Consider the following 21,341-nt stretch of genomic DNA (forward strand, 5'->3'; position numbering starts at 1 on the left):
TTATTATTATTATTATTATTATTATTATTATTATTATCATCTGTGTACAGTAGCTTTAGCTAGCAGCTTGATCTTTTTAGGGAGCCTTTTTAACATCAAGCAAGGGTCTACGGATGTAAACTAGCCTTTTGGCTAACTGGCATATTTACAGAAGTGTTAATTAATATGCATGGTCCTTTTAAATAATAATGAAATAAAAATAAGCTAGTTATTCTAGCTTGTAAAAAAGAGAAAACAAAAAGGAGCAGTGTATTTACCCTGTCCAATGGAAACAAATGCTTTCGACCAACACTTTTGCAGCTCACAGCCAAAACGAACACTTTCTTTGATTTAGAGGTACAAACTGATACCACTCTTATCTGTGTACAGTAAACATGTAGCTTTAGCTAGCAGATAGTTAACTTAGCTTGTAAAAAAAAAAAAGGAAAAACAAAGAGAAGCCGTGTGTTTACCCTGTCCAAAGGAAACAATAGCTTTCTACCAGTACTTTGACAGCTCACAAATTACCACATTATCTCTTATTAGTGTAATATATGTCCAAAAATGTAGAAATTATAATACATGTTCTCACAGGGAGAAAAGTGTGAACTACTTCTTATGAGGGCACAGCTTCTCCCCGGAATCTTGTTATCAAGTGTTCTGCCAAATAAGATTCCAATATTGGTTCATTACTTTGTATGGAGCCAAGCTAGCTGTGTGCTAAGCTAAACCAAGCTAAGCTAAGCTAAACTAAGCTAGGCAAATCAGCTACTGTTTGTATTGCAACATGTAGGCATGAGGTTGGTGTTCATTCCGCATAAAACTCTTGGCAAAAAAGTGAGTTTATCTTTCCAAAAGCATGGCACTACCCACAGAAGGTTTAAAAAAAATACTCTTATAGCAAGTATATAGATAATCACATGTTGACTTTTCAAAACCTAGACAGATGGTCCAACAAAAACTAATAAAACAATTGAAGAAAAATGTTCCTAAGAGAAGTGAGGATAGACTGAGGTATGCCCAGGGGGAGGGAGGGAGAGAAGAGTGGAGGGAAAAAGGAAAAGAGAAGCACAAGGACCAACATTGAGTCACACAGCAGGGCAGGAAGTCTTAGATGGAGACACCCTTCCTTCCTGTCAGCGCTATGATCACTAACACTGGACACCATCCCGTCACATCACATGAGATATGTGACAAGTATTACTGTGGACAGTACCGGGCATTATAAAGTTGATACGGTGTTATTCTTAAGGCTATGTGTTGCCCATAGTTACTTGTTTCAGAGAAAGTGCTACATCGATTCAGAGAGTCTGGCTCCACGTGAAGCCAGTCAGGGTGCAATCTTCTCTGGGAGCAGTTGGTTTTTTACCACCTCCTGCTTTTGATTTCAGTGCCTGTGATGATAAAAAATTGATCTCCGGGGGGTGTATATCTATCTATCCCAGTGGAGTTTTCTTTTGGTAAAAGCCTGCAGGCAGAAAGAAGAGTAAGGACACACTGAAATCTCAGCAGCCAGACAGTGAATTTGAGCACACCCATTGATCAGAAAATTACTTTGTAACCAAGCACAGGATGCCAAAGGCAGAAAGAAGCAGTGAGCTCTAGATTTATGTGCAGCTCCCATCTGTTAACATGCTTTTCAGTTATCTTATTGTGCCTGTAGCCCAGCACGATATTTGCATAAGAGCAAACTGCAAATATCATTTTGACACCTTCTTGAAAAAAAATGAACAAGGCTGGATATAATTTTCACAGGCAGACATTGGCTAAGTCAGATCACACCACTTAGTGTGATTTGTTCAGATGGAGGAAATGGCAAGCAGCTACAGTGGTTTCAGTTTGGATATCTCATACACCCTACTACTGCTCTTCAAATGTACCAGATCTGGATTTAGATTTTGACTCTGTGGACTTGAACTGACATTGACAACTTTGCCACATTTATACACGCACATACTCTACATTTATCCTAAGTTTTGTAGTATTTCATGCATGCTCCTATGTGTTTATGATGAAGTTTTTTCCTCTTGTATGAGTCTCCTGAAGGCAGAATTAATCACCTTGAAGATAATGGCACATTTTTTACCACCACAGTCTCTCTAGAGCAGTGATTTATATGTTTTGCATGCTAGAAGTTGCACACAAGAACCTACAAGTTTGTGCATGGATGCTGTTGACAGTTTTCTGCTACTTTTGTGATAAAAAAAGATGTTGTGCCAAGGCGAGCAGAAATGCACGAGCACAAATCTATATGTACCAAGTTTGAAAACAAGCATGCATCCTCACAGATGGTTTAAACCTCAAGTATACAAATATAATGTGATCTGAGAGGAACATGTAATGTATCTGGAACCAAAAACTTGGACAGTTTAGAATACTTCACTTACACAACTTTGCAAAAGTTTCTCCACTGACAAAACCCCCCAGAGGTTTCATTTCAAACTGTCATGACTCTACAGTGTATGGTTGAAAACTGCAGAACAAAAGTGCTAGCAGTGCAGAAGGATTCAGAGCCCCGTGATGTGGGTCAGTAGAGTGGAGATTCCCTGTGTCACAGGAGACTTCCTCTTCCAAAAGCTCCACACAGGATATGAGCAATTTCCTCAGAGGCTAATCTCTCCAAAAATTCCCAGAAACCTCTTGAATGTGGAGGGTCATATCTTGGTTATCAGCTACATCTTTAAGATAACACATAATGGCAGTTTTATGTTTGCCTATTGTGCGCTTACACGTGGGAACCAGGTATATCTGCAAGTGTAAAAGCAGTTCCTCATCAGCACAGAAATAACTCAGCAGTTTCAGTGAAAATGAAAGAGACTTAAGTTTGACTCATAACCGGTTGTAATGTGTTAGCAGTGATTTGGCCATAGAGGTATGACTGTTTCGTTCTGACTGCTGCTCTGTCACGCTTACTTCCTGCTGCAGTGTGTTGGCGTGTGAGACAGCTACACTGGCATTCTGGGTGGGGCTCCTATGTAATTTCACAGGGTCAAATAAACTAGCAGTCAGCTGTGCCACTCGCTGATTTGCCTGCAAACACTTCCTGTCAAGACCATGTTTGGAAAAGGCTTCCGATAAGTAAATAACACGTTGTGGCACACTGGGTATCAGCTGTGTGATGGTAGAAAGTGGTATTACGGATCATAAAGATAACATAAAACAAACTACCAATCACGTTTTTACAGTGGTCATGAGAAGCAAGTGAGCAAACTTTTTATGACATTTTCAAAAGTATTTCACTAAGTGCCAAAACAATTTTCCTGAATGCAAAATTGTTTAATCAATCACATACATATTTGATGAAAAGATTTAAAAATATATTGCAATATTCCAAATATTTTCACATTTTGTAAAATGTTCTTGTGTTCATGAATTTTTTTGCGTTAATTTTGATGTTTTAAGGCATTCTGTGAAATATTATCTTGTGGTCATTATATTATATATTATATTTTATTATAGAAATATATATTTTATAATATATTTTTTAATTCCGTTAAATATTTTTCTATTTTGTAAATTTGAAATGTCATGTTATTTTTTTGCTTCCTATTAAATGCTTTTATTTTTAAGGAATTTGCATTTTTTTTAGATTTGTGTTTATAAAATATTTTTGCTAAAAAAAATGTAATTCCATATTTAATTTGATATTATCTTTACTCTTTGATTTGTTTTTGTGTTCATGAAATATTTTAGCACTAATGGAAATGTGTTCAGGAATTCTGTACATTTTTTTGTAGTCATGAAATGTTTGTACATTTTGACCTTCAGGAAAACCGTACATTTTTAACACAAAAAGTAAACTATTTTCATGTTTCACAATTTAACAAATTTCTGACTCCTTTTTTTTTGCTGCAAAATGTATCTACTCATTGGTAAGAGATTGCAAAATTCTGAAAAAGAGCCACATTTTCAGGAAGCAGAAATGTACCAGGGGCCTGATGACTGAAGGTTCTACCACCCATACTACTTTTAGATACTTTAGGTAACACTCCCAAAAAGCAGGCCTGCATGTTGGGAGCATAGCGTTCTAGAGGGGTAATATGGCACTATGAGCTCTTTAAGATACGAAGGTGCCTGAACGTTAAGAGCTTTGTAGGTTAGAGGAAGGGTTTTAAATTATACTCTAGATTTTACAGGGAGCCAGTGTAGAGAAGCTAACACAGGAGAGACGTGTCTCTTTTCATAGTTCTAGTGAGTACTCCAGCTGCAGCGTTTTGGACAAGCTGAAGAGTCTTTAGAGACGTATTATTACTAAGCAAATTCAAGTAGAATGATAGCAGTTTAGCATTGCCTTTTCTACTACAGTATATTTTACTCAGAAAAATTGTTAGAAATCCCAACTAATATTCCCCAAGGATATATGCCAAACACATATAGCCTCAGAACTCACTTAAACAACGCAGTAAGACAAACTCCACAATACACATACAATCTTCTGTTCTTCTTTTTTAGATTTACTCTCCCACAAGGTTCTTTTCCTGACCTATAGATGCTCTGCAGGTTATAAAAGAGATGTTGCATAACCCCGCCTCAGGAGAAAAGTTTGATGATGAATCTGGACTCCTAACTCGGGGAAGGAGTTAGACGTATAGAGACAGAATAGGAGTAAATAACTCCATAAGCAGTCCTTGACAGCAACATGGCAGCTATTTTGAAAAACATCCTCTCTAGCATTTCTCGCCCCAAAGTGAAAAAAAACGCACAAACTGAGCTGAAGAAGCAGAAAAAGACGCATTCCTAGAAAGGCACAACAAACTAAATTGGACAGAGGAGGTGGCAGGAGACAGAATGTAGAGTGTTGATGAAAACAGTAACTCGGTGGAGATGGGGAGAAAAAGATGATGGAGTGAGAAAAAGAAATGGGATTGCGAATGGGGGAGGAAGGTCATGGATGTCACGGCATGTTAGTCAGAATGCTGACGTTACCGTGGTGACAGGAGTGGTGGGTGGCGAGTCACGTGAACCAAACGTCGAGCCCTGGAGGAGGATGCCACAAACCTTTCTCTGACCACAGATCTACCAAATGGGGGGATGGAATGGAAAGGAGGGTAGGAAGATGGAGCTGACTGCAAGTTAAATGTATGTGTAAAAAGTTGAACTCTGCTAAAGGATGTTGTATAGTTTGTTTTACAACTCTGAGGACTGAGGAAGGGGAGTGATGTAGAGAGTGGAGACAGATTTCTGTCACCACAGGGTCAAGGGTTATGTCCTGCTTACATCAAGCATCCTGTCATAATTAAGTGTCCATAGCTTGACATTAACGCACAGTGGAAGCAAAATGCACTAGCCCTCTGTCACTGAGCCTAAAGGTAAATGTTAGGTAAAGACTCACTCATCATGACAGTAAATCTGCTTGCGCCACAGAAACTAGTTCTCGCGCAGAGATTGATTGTAACATTAGCACCCAGTAGCTGAGCAGTTTGAGTAACCACACCTATTAACAATGCTAACATTAGCATTGTTAATAGGTGTCTCATCAATACTGTCAACTTCTCTAAGAGCTTGCACTTGATGGAACTGCTGTTAAGCGGTTATGTAAGCTTGAGCTGTTTTGGCTACATATTTTTAAATGTAAGGCCAATCACATTCACCCGCTGACTGAACAAAAGTCTGCTGTTTTTAATGCCTCTAATGTTACTATAACTTAATAGAACCAAGGTAGTGACAGATTGACATATCACTTATTTTTTAATGAGTTCCAGGCTGTGGCAAATACTTGATTCTGATTGGTCAAAATCCATCACTACGATGATTGAAGCTAGGGTTGGTAGTCACTGAAAACATGCATTGAATTTGAATGTAACATTTCCTCAGGTCTCCGTCTAACCCCTGACCCCCCTTCCCCTCATAACTACTCCAAAACGACGTCCCCACTCACATGCACGAGCGCCGCTGCTTCGCGACCATATGATTGTGACTGATTTAAAACCGGTCCTCAGCACATCGTTTGTGTGATGCACTACGTCAACTCATGTCTCACTCAGCGGTAAGAAAACACCAAAACATTATCATAGTGAAAGTTACAAACACAAACAAACATGAAATGTACGCGCAGGAGGCGGGGAGAACGGCAGGACAGGATTTGATTGGTTTCATATTTTGGCTCTTAAAGGCAGGGATTGGTTGGTGTTTTCCCAGGTTTACTCCAGCTGTAGAGAAATAGATTTTTAAAAACACCTTATGTATTGATTGCCATCGGGACAGAAAGATCATTCTAATCAGTATAACAAAAAGTGTATCTAAATCTGACTACCAACCCCAGTTTTAAATCTCAGCAGCAACGTCAAGGGCAACCTGATCACACGCATAAAATCTATCATATACATGTATATCATATCAATATGGGGAAAAGAAGCTGGCATATCTCACTTCAGCCTGTTGACACTGTGGCATAAATGTTAGCTTCTGTTTCAGACTGTTTTTTTAAATTATATATTTTTTGGCCTTTTTGCCTTTATTTGATAGGATAGTGAAGAGAGACAGGAAATGTGGGGAGCAGAGAGCGGGGGAAGACATGCAGGAAATGGTCGACCAGCCGGGAATCGAACCGGCAACCCCTGCGACGAGGACCGCTAGGCCACCAGCACCCCATGTTTCAGACTGTTTTTAAGAGTTATTGGACATGGATGTCTTGCTCACCCTGTTGTGATTCTTATTTACACAACCACCTGTTCACTCTACATTATCCTGTATATATAGCTTGTGGCTGGCACACATTACAGGATTCTTCAAACCTTCACACTTTTAGAGACCATACACTTGATGACAACAAAAGACAGATTGCACAAGATCTCTCTCTGCTGATCTTATAGTGTGTGGTGTGCACTACGTAGCACACTACACACTAACTGATTCTTCAGCAGAGTATCAGGTTCTTCAAGCTCAATATTCCAAATCTTGCGTAGTAAAACGTGACTTCGGTGTAAACAAACATGTCGGACCAACAGGAAGAAGCAATGATGATTTTTTTCGGCCTCTTACTTTCCGAAAACACACAAAAAAAAAGAAAAACGATTATGGACAAAGTCATGGAGACGACGGGAATGTGGTCTGTATGCATTACAGCACGAGTTGTATTCATTACAGCGGTGAGATTTCGCCGGCACCATGTTTTTGTTTGTTTTTACTTCCTCTTAGTCAGTCACCTGAGTCAGCACACGAGTGTCTTGATTGGCTTTTGCTCCGGTACACTTGACATTACACACTGTACCTGCTCGGCTCCTCTTGGAGCATCCCACACACTAAAGGATTTCTAGTCGCAAATATTAAACATGTTCATTATTTACAATCTCTCCTTCTGAAGCCTTTCAAGCGGTCCGACCGGACAAAATCACTCTTAACATACCCCACACCACAGGAAAATCAGACACGATGCCGTTTGCAAATATCAGACAATCAGGCCTTTGCTGGCTTTGATCGTAAGGGGGAGATTGGGACAAAAATCAGCCCCATTATTCTGTAGTGTGTACCCGCCTTTACACCCCCTTAACTGTTTAATTTACCCATGTTTGTGAAGATTTCGGTTGCTCACTCTGTTTCAGACATGCTCAAAGAAACTTGACTTAGCTAATGTTTTAAAGGCTTTTATAAACCCCTTGTATGAAACTAAGTAGAAGTTTTTCACGTTAAAAAACTCACGGATGCATTTCCAAATTGCTGGTGCAACCCTTTCTAGATCCAGTTCATCTCGTTTCTCACCTCTTTTAAGGAAGTTACAAGAGCTAACAAGACTTAATAAACTATAATACTTATCTGTTACTGCACTGCTATTCTATAATCCACATGTCTTATGTGTTTCAAGGTGCACCATATTTTAGTAAACCCTTTGTATAGATCTTGCAAATTGTTCGTGACAACATCAAAAAGACTACGCAGAAACTGTTTATAGATGGCTGGTGCAACCCAGTCCAGATCCAGGAGCTTTTCTGCTGCTAACTTTGCCCTCAGAAGTCTTTGTGGTTGGAGTGACAGTGGTTTTGAGGGTGTGGGTATTATTATATCACAGAAAAATATCTTCCAGCACAGTATCGCAACCAATACTTTGAAACTTCTAACTCTGCTCCTCTGTGGTTTAACCCAAACCCTCTGAAATCACTCAAATAGCAGAGACGGATCCAAATGATGTCGTTCCTACTTCTGTAAATGTGACCTAATGCAACACTTCTGATCATGCGATGTAGGCCTCTGATCTAACTGTGACACTAACAAACTAAAGGGAAATATTCAGGGCCATTCACTTCTCCTCTGCTGGGGAAAGCAGCTTGTCAGTCAAACCACACCCAAACCTCAGGGGCCGCGTGAGAGGCATGCTGCAGGGGCGAGAGCAGCGGTGACAGACACACTCTCGCAGGCCAAAGGTTACATCACAATATCAATGATGTTGTTGAAGTTTGAGAGCTTATCAGCTCAAGATGCCAATTATGAATTTAATCATACCCACAGAAAGATCAAATTGGAGTGTTTCTTTCCTCCACACACTCAGTGCCCTGATTTTTCCTCTTCATAATTAAAACACTTGATTGTAACCCAGCTCAATTACTAATCAAGTCCTTGAGCGTCACTCGTCCTCACTGACACCAGTGAACAAAAGCTATTAATCCACACAGGGGACGCGGCGAGTAACTAGTCCTGTCTGACTGGCTCATATGGCCTACTTTTCTCCTCAGATCAAGCTCTTGTGCGAACTGAGACGACTGTGCTATGATTATCTAAAGATGGAATAAAGAGCAGTTTGACTGCGTGCCCAGTGGGATCCATCTTGTGACACAGTGGGGCGGTGTCTGGAGGCCTGTTTAGACAAACCCTGCACTCTCTCTTTTATCCTTTATCTCTGCTGCTCTTTATCTCTTCTCTACCTTTTTGTTTGTTCTCTGTGATATTCATCTCTCTTTGGCCTCTATCCGGAATCGTGATCAGGAATAACCAAAACAAGGAAGGCCGGAAACAAAACAAGACAAGTGAGTTTCAATCTCACACGGAGGGCAACTGCAAGGCGGTAGCCTGAGAAATGAACAACAAAGAGCACAAAAAATACCACTTCTTGTGCTGTCACAACTTTCTCCACGGTTCAATCTCTCCCTCAGTGCAGGCTAAAGACATGTCCAGACATTTACAGATGAAGGAATGAAAGGAATGGGAGGAATTCTGGGGCATTCCCATCTCAGCACTGCTCTGAGTGAGAAGGCCACTCCCTGATTTACAGAGAGCTGAATGGAGAATTTAATGGATGATCAAGGCTGAATATTCACGGGAATAAAGCCTGTACTGTCTGCAGAGAAAGACACTACTGCTCAAAGTCAACTTTCCTCAGAGAAACCTACATTTATGCATGATCAGTCACAATCTGTTAGCACTAGGATGGGCAGATATGGTAGTTCAAAGTGCAGTGTGGTCAAAGAATAAGATATGGTTGCATGGACAGAGAGATAACTTTTTCATCACCTTTCTGTTCGCTGTAGGAAGTTGGTTCAACAGAGGGGATGAGTGATGCCTCTGCTGCTTGTGTCTGGACAAAGTCTTTGAGCTGGAATGCTGCAAGAATCTAAACTACGATGTTTTTCCATGTGCACAATGTAGGTTAACTGCTGTGTGTGTGTTTGTGTGTGACAGAAAGAGCAGAAAACAAAGCTCATTCAGGCTTCTTTGAGGAGACAAACAAGCAGTGAATGGTTGCTCCTGTGTTGTTATGGTAATGTCCTACACTAAGAAATCACGGTGTAAAATGGTGCAAAATAGCAGCACTGCTACAGGTGAAAAACAACCACTGCCACCTGCTATTTGTGTCGATTTGTATGGAAGAAGTAGAGTTAAAATCATTTCAGAGGCAGATACAGTACATAACGGGCACATCTGTCAAGGAAAAAAGAGAGGGCAAAAACCGCACTCTCCAACACAACAGAGCCTCAAAAATAGCATGATGACGCTGGGAGAGAAAGAGAGGTCTGTAATTCTGCTAGGAGTCTATATAGTGATTAAGTCCCATGTAAAAAATGCAAACACACACCACCCACTCTCACTGGCTCTGTCGCAACACTTCCTGTCAGAGCAACTGCTTTCAACAGCAAAAAAGGAAAACAGCAAAAGATCTTGCATGCACAAAACACACATCCTTCTCTTAATCAGCCAGGAATCAATATTTAGCTAACTACAACCAGAGGAATGAAATATTTATCTAAGGCTGTAAATGCTGCCTCTACAACTGTCTTTACACCGCAGAAATTAGCCAAAGTATAATCACACTCCCCGTCATCACGAGTAAAGAAAATATGTGTTTGTGGCAACTTGAGAAAAAGCTGATCAAACATACCGACACCCTCCTCTCTTACAGTCACCATTCCAGCAGTGACTCAACTCCCATAGGTCACGAGGCCACCCGGAGCAGCCATACCACATCCCAACCCCCCCTTAACCATGGCAACCACATCACATGACCATCTCCCATGACCAGCAAACCACTGACAAGCCGGGGCCATCTGTAAACCTGAACGCTGCTGATTTCCCGCTGGCTGCAACTGGAACCAATAGATTTAAAAATAACCCAATTAAATTCCTGACAACACTGCAGTGCAAGTATGCAAAAATGTGGCTGCAACAAAGTGAGACTCTATAACCAAAAGGCTTAAACCGATTACACTCAGGACCACACAGAGGACGCTGATGCTGAGATGTGCATTTGAATAAATGCTTAAAAGCAGGAAGATACACTTTAACCTTAGAATGAGATGGATGAAAAGAAACAGGAACTCCTCAGGCCCCTTTCTCTCCAAAGGGCAAATTCTTCTGCTATCAGATGTTTATACCACAGCAAGTGACTGAAGCTGCACAGCAGTCAAAGACAGGGGGTGTACATTTACAGTATCTGGGGCATAGCTGTAATAACTGCTCTCTAACCCCCTCATCCACTACAGGTTTCACTCTAATATTTGAAGGCAAGGAGTTTGACTCGTGCAATTTGTATCAAGACTTTTGGAGAAGGCTACTATTAGCCTTGACTCCACATATAGCATAGCTAAACTAGCCAAGGCTTGTTGTGGATAAGGGGAAGACCCAAGACTTGCTGTTAACAGTCACACAAACATACTTCTGCACGGAAGACTCAAACCAAATATTAAGCGGTGAAGCTGTCATTTCAGCTTCAAGGAGCAAGAAGAGTGGGATAAAGTGTGTGTGGGCCCATGGTTTGCTACTCACACAAACACTCTGCACAATACTGAAAGGTAGAAATATAGACACAAGGACCGGGCTTGACTTTTACTATTTAAGAACATACATTTAAGAAAAGTACTGATGATATGGATAGATATGCTGTGGAACTGTTTTGCTAGTTTTAAGTCTAAATTAAAGATTTCAAGCAAAGTTTGACTTCAAATAAAAAAAAAATGTCCTGAATAAAACATGATCCAGAAACACCAGCAACTTCTCTGGGTCTGAACCCATTTGAGATTGCCTGAGGCAAAGAGGAGAACTGTCTTGCGCTCTGATGAATCAAAATGTGACATTCTTTTTGGAAATCTTGGACGATACGCCCTCTACTCTAAAAGGAGGGACCCCCAAGCTTGTTACCAGCGCAAAGCTCAAAAGCCAGTACCCATGATGGCAATGGTAGTTCACAAGCAGCAACCATAGACTGTATAAAATATGGACGCAATATCCGTGATGTCACCCATCTGTTCCTGAGAGCTGTTTTGAAGCAAATCGACGGCAGCAGCCATATTGGTAATGCGGAACTCAACCAGGCAGAGTGTGACGTAGTGTGAGCCCCTTAGCCAATGGCTGTGTGTTCCCGACCGGGAGTCACGTCAGTCATGTCCTTATTTGGGCAAAACTCGTAATCTTAATATCTTCTGAACCGTCACGTTAGAAAAAAATTCACCCCCCCGTACAGTGTGTGCCATTAGAGAGATTAGCTTCATAGGGCCAAGCCGTTTTTTGAACCAGGCTGTAAACATGTTTATTAATGCTGCAAAGATCGTCTTTTTCCCATTCATATCTACGTAGTTTCCGGTGTTTCTGCAGCCAGCCTCAAGCGGATTCTCGATGTACTGCAGTTTATAGCACTTCCGCATTGGCTTCATCGTTTGAGACCGGAGTTTGCCGCTTGGCAGCAACCTCTAGTATCAAAATATCAAGCCCATGCAGAAGTGCTAAAAACTGCAGTTCATCGAGCGTCCACCTGAGGCTACATACACACCCATTCAAAAAAGATGATCTTTACAGCGATAATAAACATGTTTACAGCCTGGACCAAGAAATGCTCTAGGTCTCAGTAGCTAGTTTTTCTATCGGCACACTTTGCAAGGAAGGGGTTACTTTTTTAATAACTCAGTATTTTCAAAGATAATAAACTAAGAGTTGTATTCCAAATAAGGATATTGCTGACTTGATTGACAGGCGGGCACCCTGTAGCTGTTAGCGAAAGGCTAAAGGCCCTCCTCTTTACCTCACACTAGCTTGGTTGAAGTTGGGTTGTGTTCAGCGTTTCCAATATGGCACCCACTAACATTTGGCTACAAAACAGCGATCAGGAACAGATTGTTGACGTCACCGATACTACATCCATTTTTTTTTATACAGTCTATGGTAGTTTACGCATCTGGGAAGGCAACATTAATGCTGAACAGTATAAACAGGTTTCGGAGTAGCATATCCTGCCATCCAGACAATACTTTTTTCAGGAAAGACTTTGCATATTAAAGCAAAAACAATTAGTATTGCAACAGCATGGCTCTGAAGTAGAAGAGTCCAGGTGCTAAACTGGCCAGCCCACAGTCCCAATTTTTCATCCTGACAAAATTTGGCACATCACATCACATCTACAATTTTTCTGTTTCAACATTTGATATGGTGTCTGCAGAATTTTTAATTAAACGGGCTTTAAATGATTTTGAATTGGGGTTGCGCATTGATTGGATTATTTTATATGATTTGGTATCCAGTCAGTGTATTTTCAATGATATGCAGTCAGCCACATCTCCGTTTTGTTGTACACTACTATGTAATACACTTGTTGAATGTAGTATTCAAGCTGAATCGCCCCCTAATACAGTCTTGTCCCCTGATCTCGTCATTTCCAGCCACATGGTGTGTGGACATGGCCGAAGAATACTTATTATACTATTGCAAACTCTGCCTAACTCTACCCAGGCTACACAGTCACGTAAAGCAGTATAAGCCTGAGCAGGAAGGTGACAGGCAGACATCTGCTTGGACTCTTAAGACACATAGAGTACATTACATAATACAACACATATATAAGCTACAGCTTGAGGACCAGCACACATCTACTCCCAGAAAGACTCTATGAGAAGCCTGTCTTGTGTTTGTTTACTTTCTCCCCCTGAAGCCATACAGCAGCCGACCAGCCAGCCAGTTAGTCAGCCAGCCAGGGCTCCGTAATCCCTGTAGGTAAACAGAAGCGGAGCAGGGCCTACTCAGTCATATAGGCCTCTCCACATCACACCACTACACCCACACAGGCTTCACCCAGGCTGAAGCTCTGGGCTCAAACACTACTACACCCACACAGCTAAAAGAGACGCTTTTCTCTGGAGCTGCAGAGCCTTGCCTTGTCTATTAATGCTTGTGAGGATGATGCACCGATAGAGGTGCTTTCATCTAGATCACATGCTGTTTGGTGAATACAACCGAGGTTCAACAAAGAGGCAGGAACGGCAAATCTCATCGGGCACTTTACAATTATCTTTACAAGAATCCCTGCTGTTGAGGGACATCGCGGCACTGAAAATGTATGACGCGTAGAAAACCAGTGTCATGTAAAACGGCTGACAAAAGGGAGTTACTCATCTGTTTTTAAGACAAGTCATATCACGTAACCAAACTAGTCTGTGTTCTTTCGGCTTTTTGATTTTACACCACAGTGAATCCTGTGTTAACCACACATAGAGTGCTGTGTGGTAAAAGGCAAACACAGCTAGGCAGCAGTTGAAAAAGAAAACTAGGTTTTCTGTAAGCTTCCTTTAAGGAACCCTCTTCATCAACATAAACTCAACAAACAGCAATTCATTTGTGGGATATTCCCGATCAAACACCTCATGCAAACTTGGGTTTTGGTGGAAGTCGATGTAAATTATGCACACATATGAACGTTTACTTTCTGAACCACTATTATTTTGAATATTTAAGGAAATCCAGCAGTTTGTATCTGTCTTAACTTACTAAGTTGGTGATTAGCGGTTGTTCAAACTGCTCAGGACAACTTCATTTAGCAAACGGTACAGGCTATTTGCGACCATGCTAATGTGCTGAGAAAAAAAAGGAGTAAACAAAGAGGAAACACAGCCTGCTTTCGTTTTTTTAAAAATTCAATTTGTATTAAAAGTCTTTCTTTTTTTTTTTAAACAGACCGCCCACTGTTAAAAGGCTGATCTGAAATTCAACTTACAATCAGGTTAGATTTGTCAACGGTACATCATCACATTTCCTGTTAAAAACAACAAAATGAACAGAAACTGAACTTGATTTAAGGTGGACTGGAAAGGTAAGAGTTTGGTGTTGTCGTCACGTCTTTAGGGGGTTCCAGTACCTGTGCATTTCAAGATAAAAGTCTGGCCTTAAACTAAGCAGACATTGCAAAATGAACACCTTAGACTTCAGAAGAGGCCAACGTAAAACATACAGATAAATCGCCATTCCTTAAACAAAAAAATCTATCATGGTTTCCGTTTTTAGCCTCCACCCCACAATGCAGAAGTACAGTTCGCTTGATTTTGGATTGCCGTGATGACGGTGTCTTTTGGTGATACATGTTGGTTGGCACTAAATCTGAACAGCTGATTTGTTTTTCGGAAAGGCACTCGACACGAGGGCAATACGGTCACCGTCCTCATGTCACTTCAGTTAAGGTCCTCTCACACGCTGAAGAGGTGATGAAGGAAAAAAAGTGGCACTCATCACATTTACTCCACCAGCAGAAAAGCGGTGTCAATTATGATTGACTTTGGACAGAAAAAAAATAGGATTTGGAGTGTTGTTGGAGAAGTTCTCCAAAATGGGTTAGGCAGAGACATCACCCCAATCTTTACCCGCCCCATACTGTGCAGTTATTAACAAAATATACTCTCTCTGTCTTCTTCTTATACAGAAATATCCATTTATGAGTGTCTCTTAAGTGTTGCCCTCTGTATCATTTCCACTGGAGTTTGGTTCCAGCTGTAGGTACAGTTGGAACAGGTGGGAGGGCTGTTGCTGAAACTCTATGTCACCGCGTTGGCATCAATGACAGACACTGATCGTGCAGCAAAGATACTCCAACCCAGCAGAATTCCTGAAGAGTGGACCCCTCCCTCTGTCTGTCTCTGTCGCTCCCCTCCTCCTCTTCTTCTTCTTCCTCCTCCTCTCGTCCCCCTGCAGCATTCCTCCCCTGTATTTTTCTCCAAGGCCAGGGTGAGACACGAAGAAGAGCTCAACAGTACACACTTGCTGCAACACACTGCCACAAACAAAGGGATAAAAAGAAGCATGAATGAGCTACAATTTCAGACAAGAGATAGATAGAAAGGCTACAATGCTAATGTTGAACTCAGCTCAAGAAAAACACAACAACTTGCTGATCCTTGTATGTAGGCCAAGCAATAACATTGGAATCTCCCGACTCCTGTTAACCTCATTCTGGAAAATACCATTTGAACAGTTAGCTTGAATAACTCAAGACTCTATGTGTACAGTACAAGCCCTAAGTTTGTGAAGCTATTGAAGGCGGCCGTAGCTTGCCTCTCCAGTTCTGCAAATGAGTCAGACACTTCCCCAAGCTGCTTGGCCAAACAATAGACTTCAAGTTCCCTACCGTCAGCGGTGTGTTCACACTGTTTTTGACTGGGGTGGCCCATACTGACTTGTAGAAGGGTGGTTTGACTGCAGATAATTAATTGCATGTATTTACAATGTTTGTCTCCACTAAACATAACTATTCTAACTCTTGACATGTCAGTATAAAACAGGTGCTTTATTCCTGTGTATAAATCTTATAAACAACTTTACAAAGTTACACAACTGAGTGGCAACATGTAAATCATTGAGCTAAATACATTGCATTTATGTGTAAAATAAATGTACGTTTGTTTCCAATTTTGGATTGACTGATTCCTATCCTACGTACTAGGGATGGGACATGATTTTCAAATATTTGAATATTCGCTTACTTCCTAAAAATTGAAGCGTTACTGTGAATATTTCGTCATTTTAAAAGTACAATTTTTCAGCGTTTTTTACCTGGTTGTAATCATAGACTGTAAAAAAAAATAGACGTCTGATCGCTTGGCTGTAAGAGAGGCTTCCACAAAAACCCCTCCCCCTAATGGCTGGCTGCAGTATAGGTCAAAAACTCTGTCTCCCCCATTCATTTGAATGAGGCTGCAGTCAAACTTTAAAAAATAAATACACGCCGTACGAATATTTCTCACATCCGTATGCTGTGGTGATATGTAGTTATTATTAGACTGTTTTGTGTTCAAGGCCTCTTTTTTTCTGAAAAGTTTCTTTTTCGTTAGTTATTAGAGTTTAAAAAACAGGTTTTACTACCGGATTCACTTTGATTGACAGCTGCCGTAGAGAGAAACTCTATAGGAGCTTGTGACGGTACGCTGTAGGGCGGAGCTTGTTACCGTGGCAATACAGAAATTACCGTGGCAATCATGGTGGCAACACAGAAATTCTCTGTATCTCTGCATTCGAACTGGGTTTATGGCTTCAAAACCGTTCAATGGGAAAAGGCAGAGCAATGCTGTCCTTTTTTTAACAGTCTATGGTTGTAATACCGTATTCCCACCAGATGGTGGCTAAAGAACGTCTTAAAGCTGTTTCCAACCGCATTAAGTAAAAGCAAAAGCAGAAGAAAACATTAGCTGCAATTTTCTCAGTTTCTGAATCTCGCACTACTACACAACACGTTTTTCCAGAGACTGAGCATGGCTGTAAAATGTAAACAAACACACCACGCCGCGTTACAGAAACACAGACATAAAGATCGAGACAGACGCCGTCAGCGCCGGCTACTAGCAGCACCTCGTCCTGCTGCTGGTTAACATGACTGCCACACAAACGGGCCATTAACGGGACAGGTCTGTGTGTGTGTGTGTGTGTGTGTGTGTGTGTGTGTGTGTGTGTGTGTGGGTGGGGTTATTTGAATAATTGCTGAATAGATGCCAACGATTATCGAAAATTGTTTTGGCTTTACATGCCCATCCCTACTAAAGTACCCTCTCATGAATAACATGATGTATTCTTCTACAATATAAAGTTGGATAGTTCTTTAGTTTATTGTTTTTACAGACTATTAGCAAAACTGAAGCCTTATCTTCACAGAAACGATGTCAAGAGAGTTACTCACACCTTTGTTATCATGCTTAGATTATTGTAACTCTTTGTTTGTTGGTCTCGACCAGTCAGCATTTCACCGTCTACAGGTCGTCCAAAATGCAGCCGCCCGCCTGCTGACTGGAAAGAAACGGCGGCATCACATCAGTCCTGTCCTTGCATCTTTGCACTGGTTGCCTGTTAAGTTTAGGATTCAGTTCAAGGTTTCATTAATTGTCTTTAAGTGTTTAAATGGTCTGGCACCGTCTTGTTTATTAGACCTTGTACAGCCTCACAGTACTTCCAGAGCACTTAGGTGGTCAAACCAGCTGCTCCTGGCAGTACCTCGGTCCAGACTCTCTACTCGAGGGGACAGAGCCTTCTCAGTGGCGGCCCCAAAGCTGTGGAACAGCCTACCTTTCCAGGTTAGAGCGTAACGTCACAAGACGCTGTGTGCCCTTTGAAGTTTTGTTCTACGGCGGCTGTGAATCAAAGGAAACCCGGAAGTAAAACCCTGTTTTTTAAACTCTAATAACTAACGAAAAAGAAACTTTTCAGAAAAAAGAGGCATTGGACACAAAACACTCACATACTAACTACATATCACCACAGCATACGGATGTGAGAGACATTCGTAAGACGTGTATTTATTTTTTAAAGTTTGACTGCTCCCCCATTCAAATGAATGGGGGAGACGGATTTTTTGACCTATACTGCAGCCAGCCACCAGGGGGCAGTCACACTGCTGAAAGCCTCACCACCAGGGCCGTATCCGGCACGCTTGGCGTTCAGTCCCAGCTGAACGAGAATCCTTGGCTTTTTACTTTTTTACTCTTTTATTTCCTAAATTGAGCTCTTACTATTCTTATATTGTTTTTATTTATTGTTATATTGTGTATGATTACATTGTATTTTAATATCTGTTTAGCACTTTGGTCAACTGAGGTTGTTTTAAATGTACTTTATTAATAAAGTTTGACTTGACTTGACTACAGCAGTCCCTCCTCTGTCAAGTCAAACAGCCAATCAGAGATAAGGATTTTGTAGTTGGTAATACAGAAATTGCCGTGGCAATCTTGGTGGCAACACAGAAATTCTCTGTATCTCTGCGTTCGAACTGGGTTTTTTGGCTTCAAAAGTGTACAACGGGAAAAGACGGAGCAATGCTGTCCATTTTTTTTCAAAAATCCTTGGCTTTTTACTTTTTTATTCTTTTATTTCCTAAATTGAGCTCTTACTATTCTTTTATTGTTTTCATGTATTGTTATATTGTGTATGATTATATTGTATTTTAATATCTGTACAGCACTTTGGTCAGCTGACATTGTTTTAAAAGTGCTGTATAAATAAAGTTTGACTTGACTACAGAAGTCCCTCCTCTGTCAAGTCAAACAGCCAATCAGAGATAAGGATTTTGTGGCTGGCAACAAGGGGTGGCCAATCAGATTTCAAGGGGGGGCCAAGCCACCCCAGCAACACTACAGCACGTCCCTGTCTAGTGTAGATTAACACTGAACACTTACATTTCGAAAGACACTTGACATTTAACTCAGGAAAACTTGAAGGCTTATTATAAATACAGTGACAATATATGTGGTATTTGCTAACTGACACTTACTATGAACTTTAGCTAGCAAAATACCTCAAAAACAAGTGTTTCATGATTTAAAGTGCAACTTATTAAGTTACAGGGAATGTCAGCTGTACATTGTGAGTGTAAAGTGTGTCAACTTACCATTGCAAACTTAAAATCGAGCAAGGAATAAAACTTCACGGTTTTCCTGTTTCTTAAAGAATGACACAAGACGAGCAGCACTGGTCGTCGCCATTTGGAGTTGAGGCATAGTTCATCTGTCGGACTATTTCTGCAAACAGTTCATCCACCGAGGTTTTATTTTTGGCTGAAGTTTCCATGAACGGGCAGTTCCACTCGTCCGCCAGTGCCTTCCCCTCCCCGGACGAGACCTCCCTTTCCCCCTCCAGGTCCACTTTGTTTCCCACCAGAATCATCGGCACTCTCTCGTACCTTTTCACCCGAATGATCTGATCCCTCATCGGTTTGATATCCTGAAAGCTCTGCTGGTTGACCAAGCTGTACACCAGGATGAAACCCTGCCCGTTTTTGATGTAGAGGTCTCGCATTGAGGCGAACTGCTCCGTCCCCGCCGTGTCCAGGATCTCCAGGACGGACGGAGAGGAGTCCACCTCGATCTCCTTTCTGTAAAAATCCTCTATCGTGGGGTCGTATTTCTCTATGAAGGAACCTGTCACGAACTGGACGGTTAATGCGGATTTACCGACCCCTCCGGACCCGAGAACCACTACTTTGTACTCTCTCATGGTTCCCAAAACAGCCGACACTCCTGCTTCCTCTCCGCTGTGAGCCCGCTAGCCGCCCTGCTGGGTTTCAAACCGCTCACCGTGTCGCCTCCGCCAGCAGTTTTGTACGGGCTCCGGTCGGTGGATACGGGGCGTGGCCGTTAATTATAGCTGTTCAAAAGGTAAACACGTTTTTTTCCGACCCACGCTCAACATTTGTACTGTGGCATGTTGAGTCCCAACGACAGCCCAGCCGGTTCTTTGAGCAAGCTTCCCCCGTTTTCGTTCAAGTAGCCACCGTGCGCCCGTTGCTCTCTTTGAAAGTCTCAAGTCACGCGCTGTCCAAGACAACTACTTCCGGTAGACGCTTTCAAAATAAGAGTGCAACAGGCTACTGTGTTCAACAAAGAATCAGAATCAGATTGATCATATTGGCCAGGTATGCTTGAACACACAAGGAAATTGACTTTAGTAAACTGTGCTCCCTTCGTCCAAGGCATAAGAATAAGACATACAAATAAAAAATTAAAATATAATAACAATAACATCAGCTTTAAATACAAAAGAACAACAAATAGGCATGACTAATATGTACAGGCTAAAAAATATGATATTAGTGCAGTGGTGAGTAGCAGAGGTGGTTTTTACATTAAAAAAATAGTAGTCACATAATAAAATAAATAGAAATATGGAATTCTGTTTGGACAATTGTTGCATTGTATATTAACATGTATATTTACAGAGAGTATTGATCCAACAGGTATGACACTGATATGGTTTAGTGTTCATCAGAGTGACAGCCTGGGGGAAGAAACTGTTCTTATGGCGGGTTGTTTTGGCGCACAGTGATCTGTTGCGCCTGCCGGAGGGGAGGAGTTTGAAGAATTTGTGTCCAGGGTGTAAGGGGTCAGCGGTGATGCTACCTGCCCGTTTCCTCGCCCGGGACCGGTACAAGTCCTGGATGGGGGGCAGAAAAGTAAATCTAATAATAACAAGTTCACTGGTTGTGAAATATTACATTTGTCAAGCACTTTATTATAAAATGTTCTTACTCTATGTATCATTATCAGTGGTGGACAGTAACAAAATAAATTTACTTGAGTACACTAGCTCAACTCTTCTCTTCTGTTGCCCCTAAATGGTGGAATTAATTGGCCAACTCCGTTCGATCTGCAGAGTCCCTCTCTACTTTCAAAAGACAGCTTAAGACCCAGCTCTTTAGGAAGTACTATGCACTTAGCTAGACTGTTCTCCACTGTTGTCCCCAGTGGCAGATCATGTCTTCCAGCTACAATTCACTCGCACTGTCCTGCACTACTCTGGGAATCTGTGTTCAGCTCTTGAGTGACCCAGCACTTGGTACTTTGGTCATTATTGTGGTGATGTTAATTGTTGATGATGATAATGGAAGGTCTTAAATGGTTTGGTTGCTTCATTGTAGATGTTCCTTATTTTATTAAAAAAAAATCCTTACTACCCAAATGCACCCAAATTGACTTGAAGCACTTTGTTACTCTTCCTGATCTTGTTTCCTCCTGTCTAGATCTTTGCTTGTGTTGTTCTTATTCTCGTATGTACGTCGCTTTGGATAAAAGCGTCTGCTAAATGACATTGTAACATTGTACTGAACTTAAGTTAACTTTTTGAGTATCTGTACTTTACTTTAGTATTATTTTTTGGGGAAACTTATTACTTTTCCTCCACTACATTCAGAAGACAATTATCATACTTTT

General features: G+C 41.3%; 1 protein-coding gene across 1 annotated transcript; it reads right to left on the bottom strand.

Moving 5' to 3' along the window:
• Window positions 1–14,282: 14,282 nt before the first annotated feature.
• LOC117825311 (ras-related protein Rap-2b) lies at window positions 14,283–19,938 on the bottom strand. The gene is made up of 2 exons (XM_034701083.1): window positions 19,025–19,938; window positions 14,283–15,427 (listed from the first exon to the last, which is right to left on the bottom strand). The coding sequence occupies exon 1, from the start codon at window positions 19,627–19,629 to the stop codon at window positions 19,078–19,080; it is 552 nt and encodes a 183-aa protein (XP_034556974.1). The 5' UTR covers window positions 19,630–19,938; the 3' UTR covers window positions 14,283–15,427; window positions 19,025–19,077.
• Between the last annotated feature and the right edge of the window lie 1,403 nt (window positions 19,939–21,341).

This window comes from Notolabrus celidotus, chromosome 14 (assembly GCF_009762535.1).
Source record: "Notolabrus celidotus isolate fNotCel1 chromosome 14, fNotCel1.pri, whole genome shotgun sequence".
Lineage (NCBI taxonomy): Eukaryota > Metazoa > Chordata > Actinopteri > Labriformes > Labridae > Notolabrus > Notolabrus celidotus.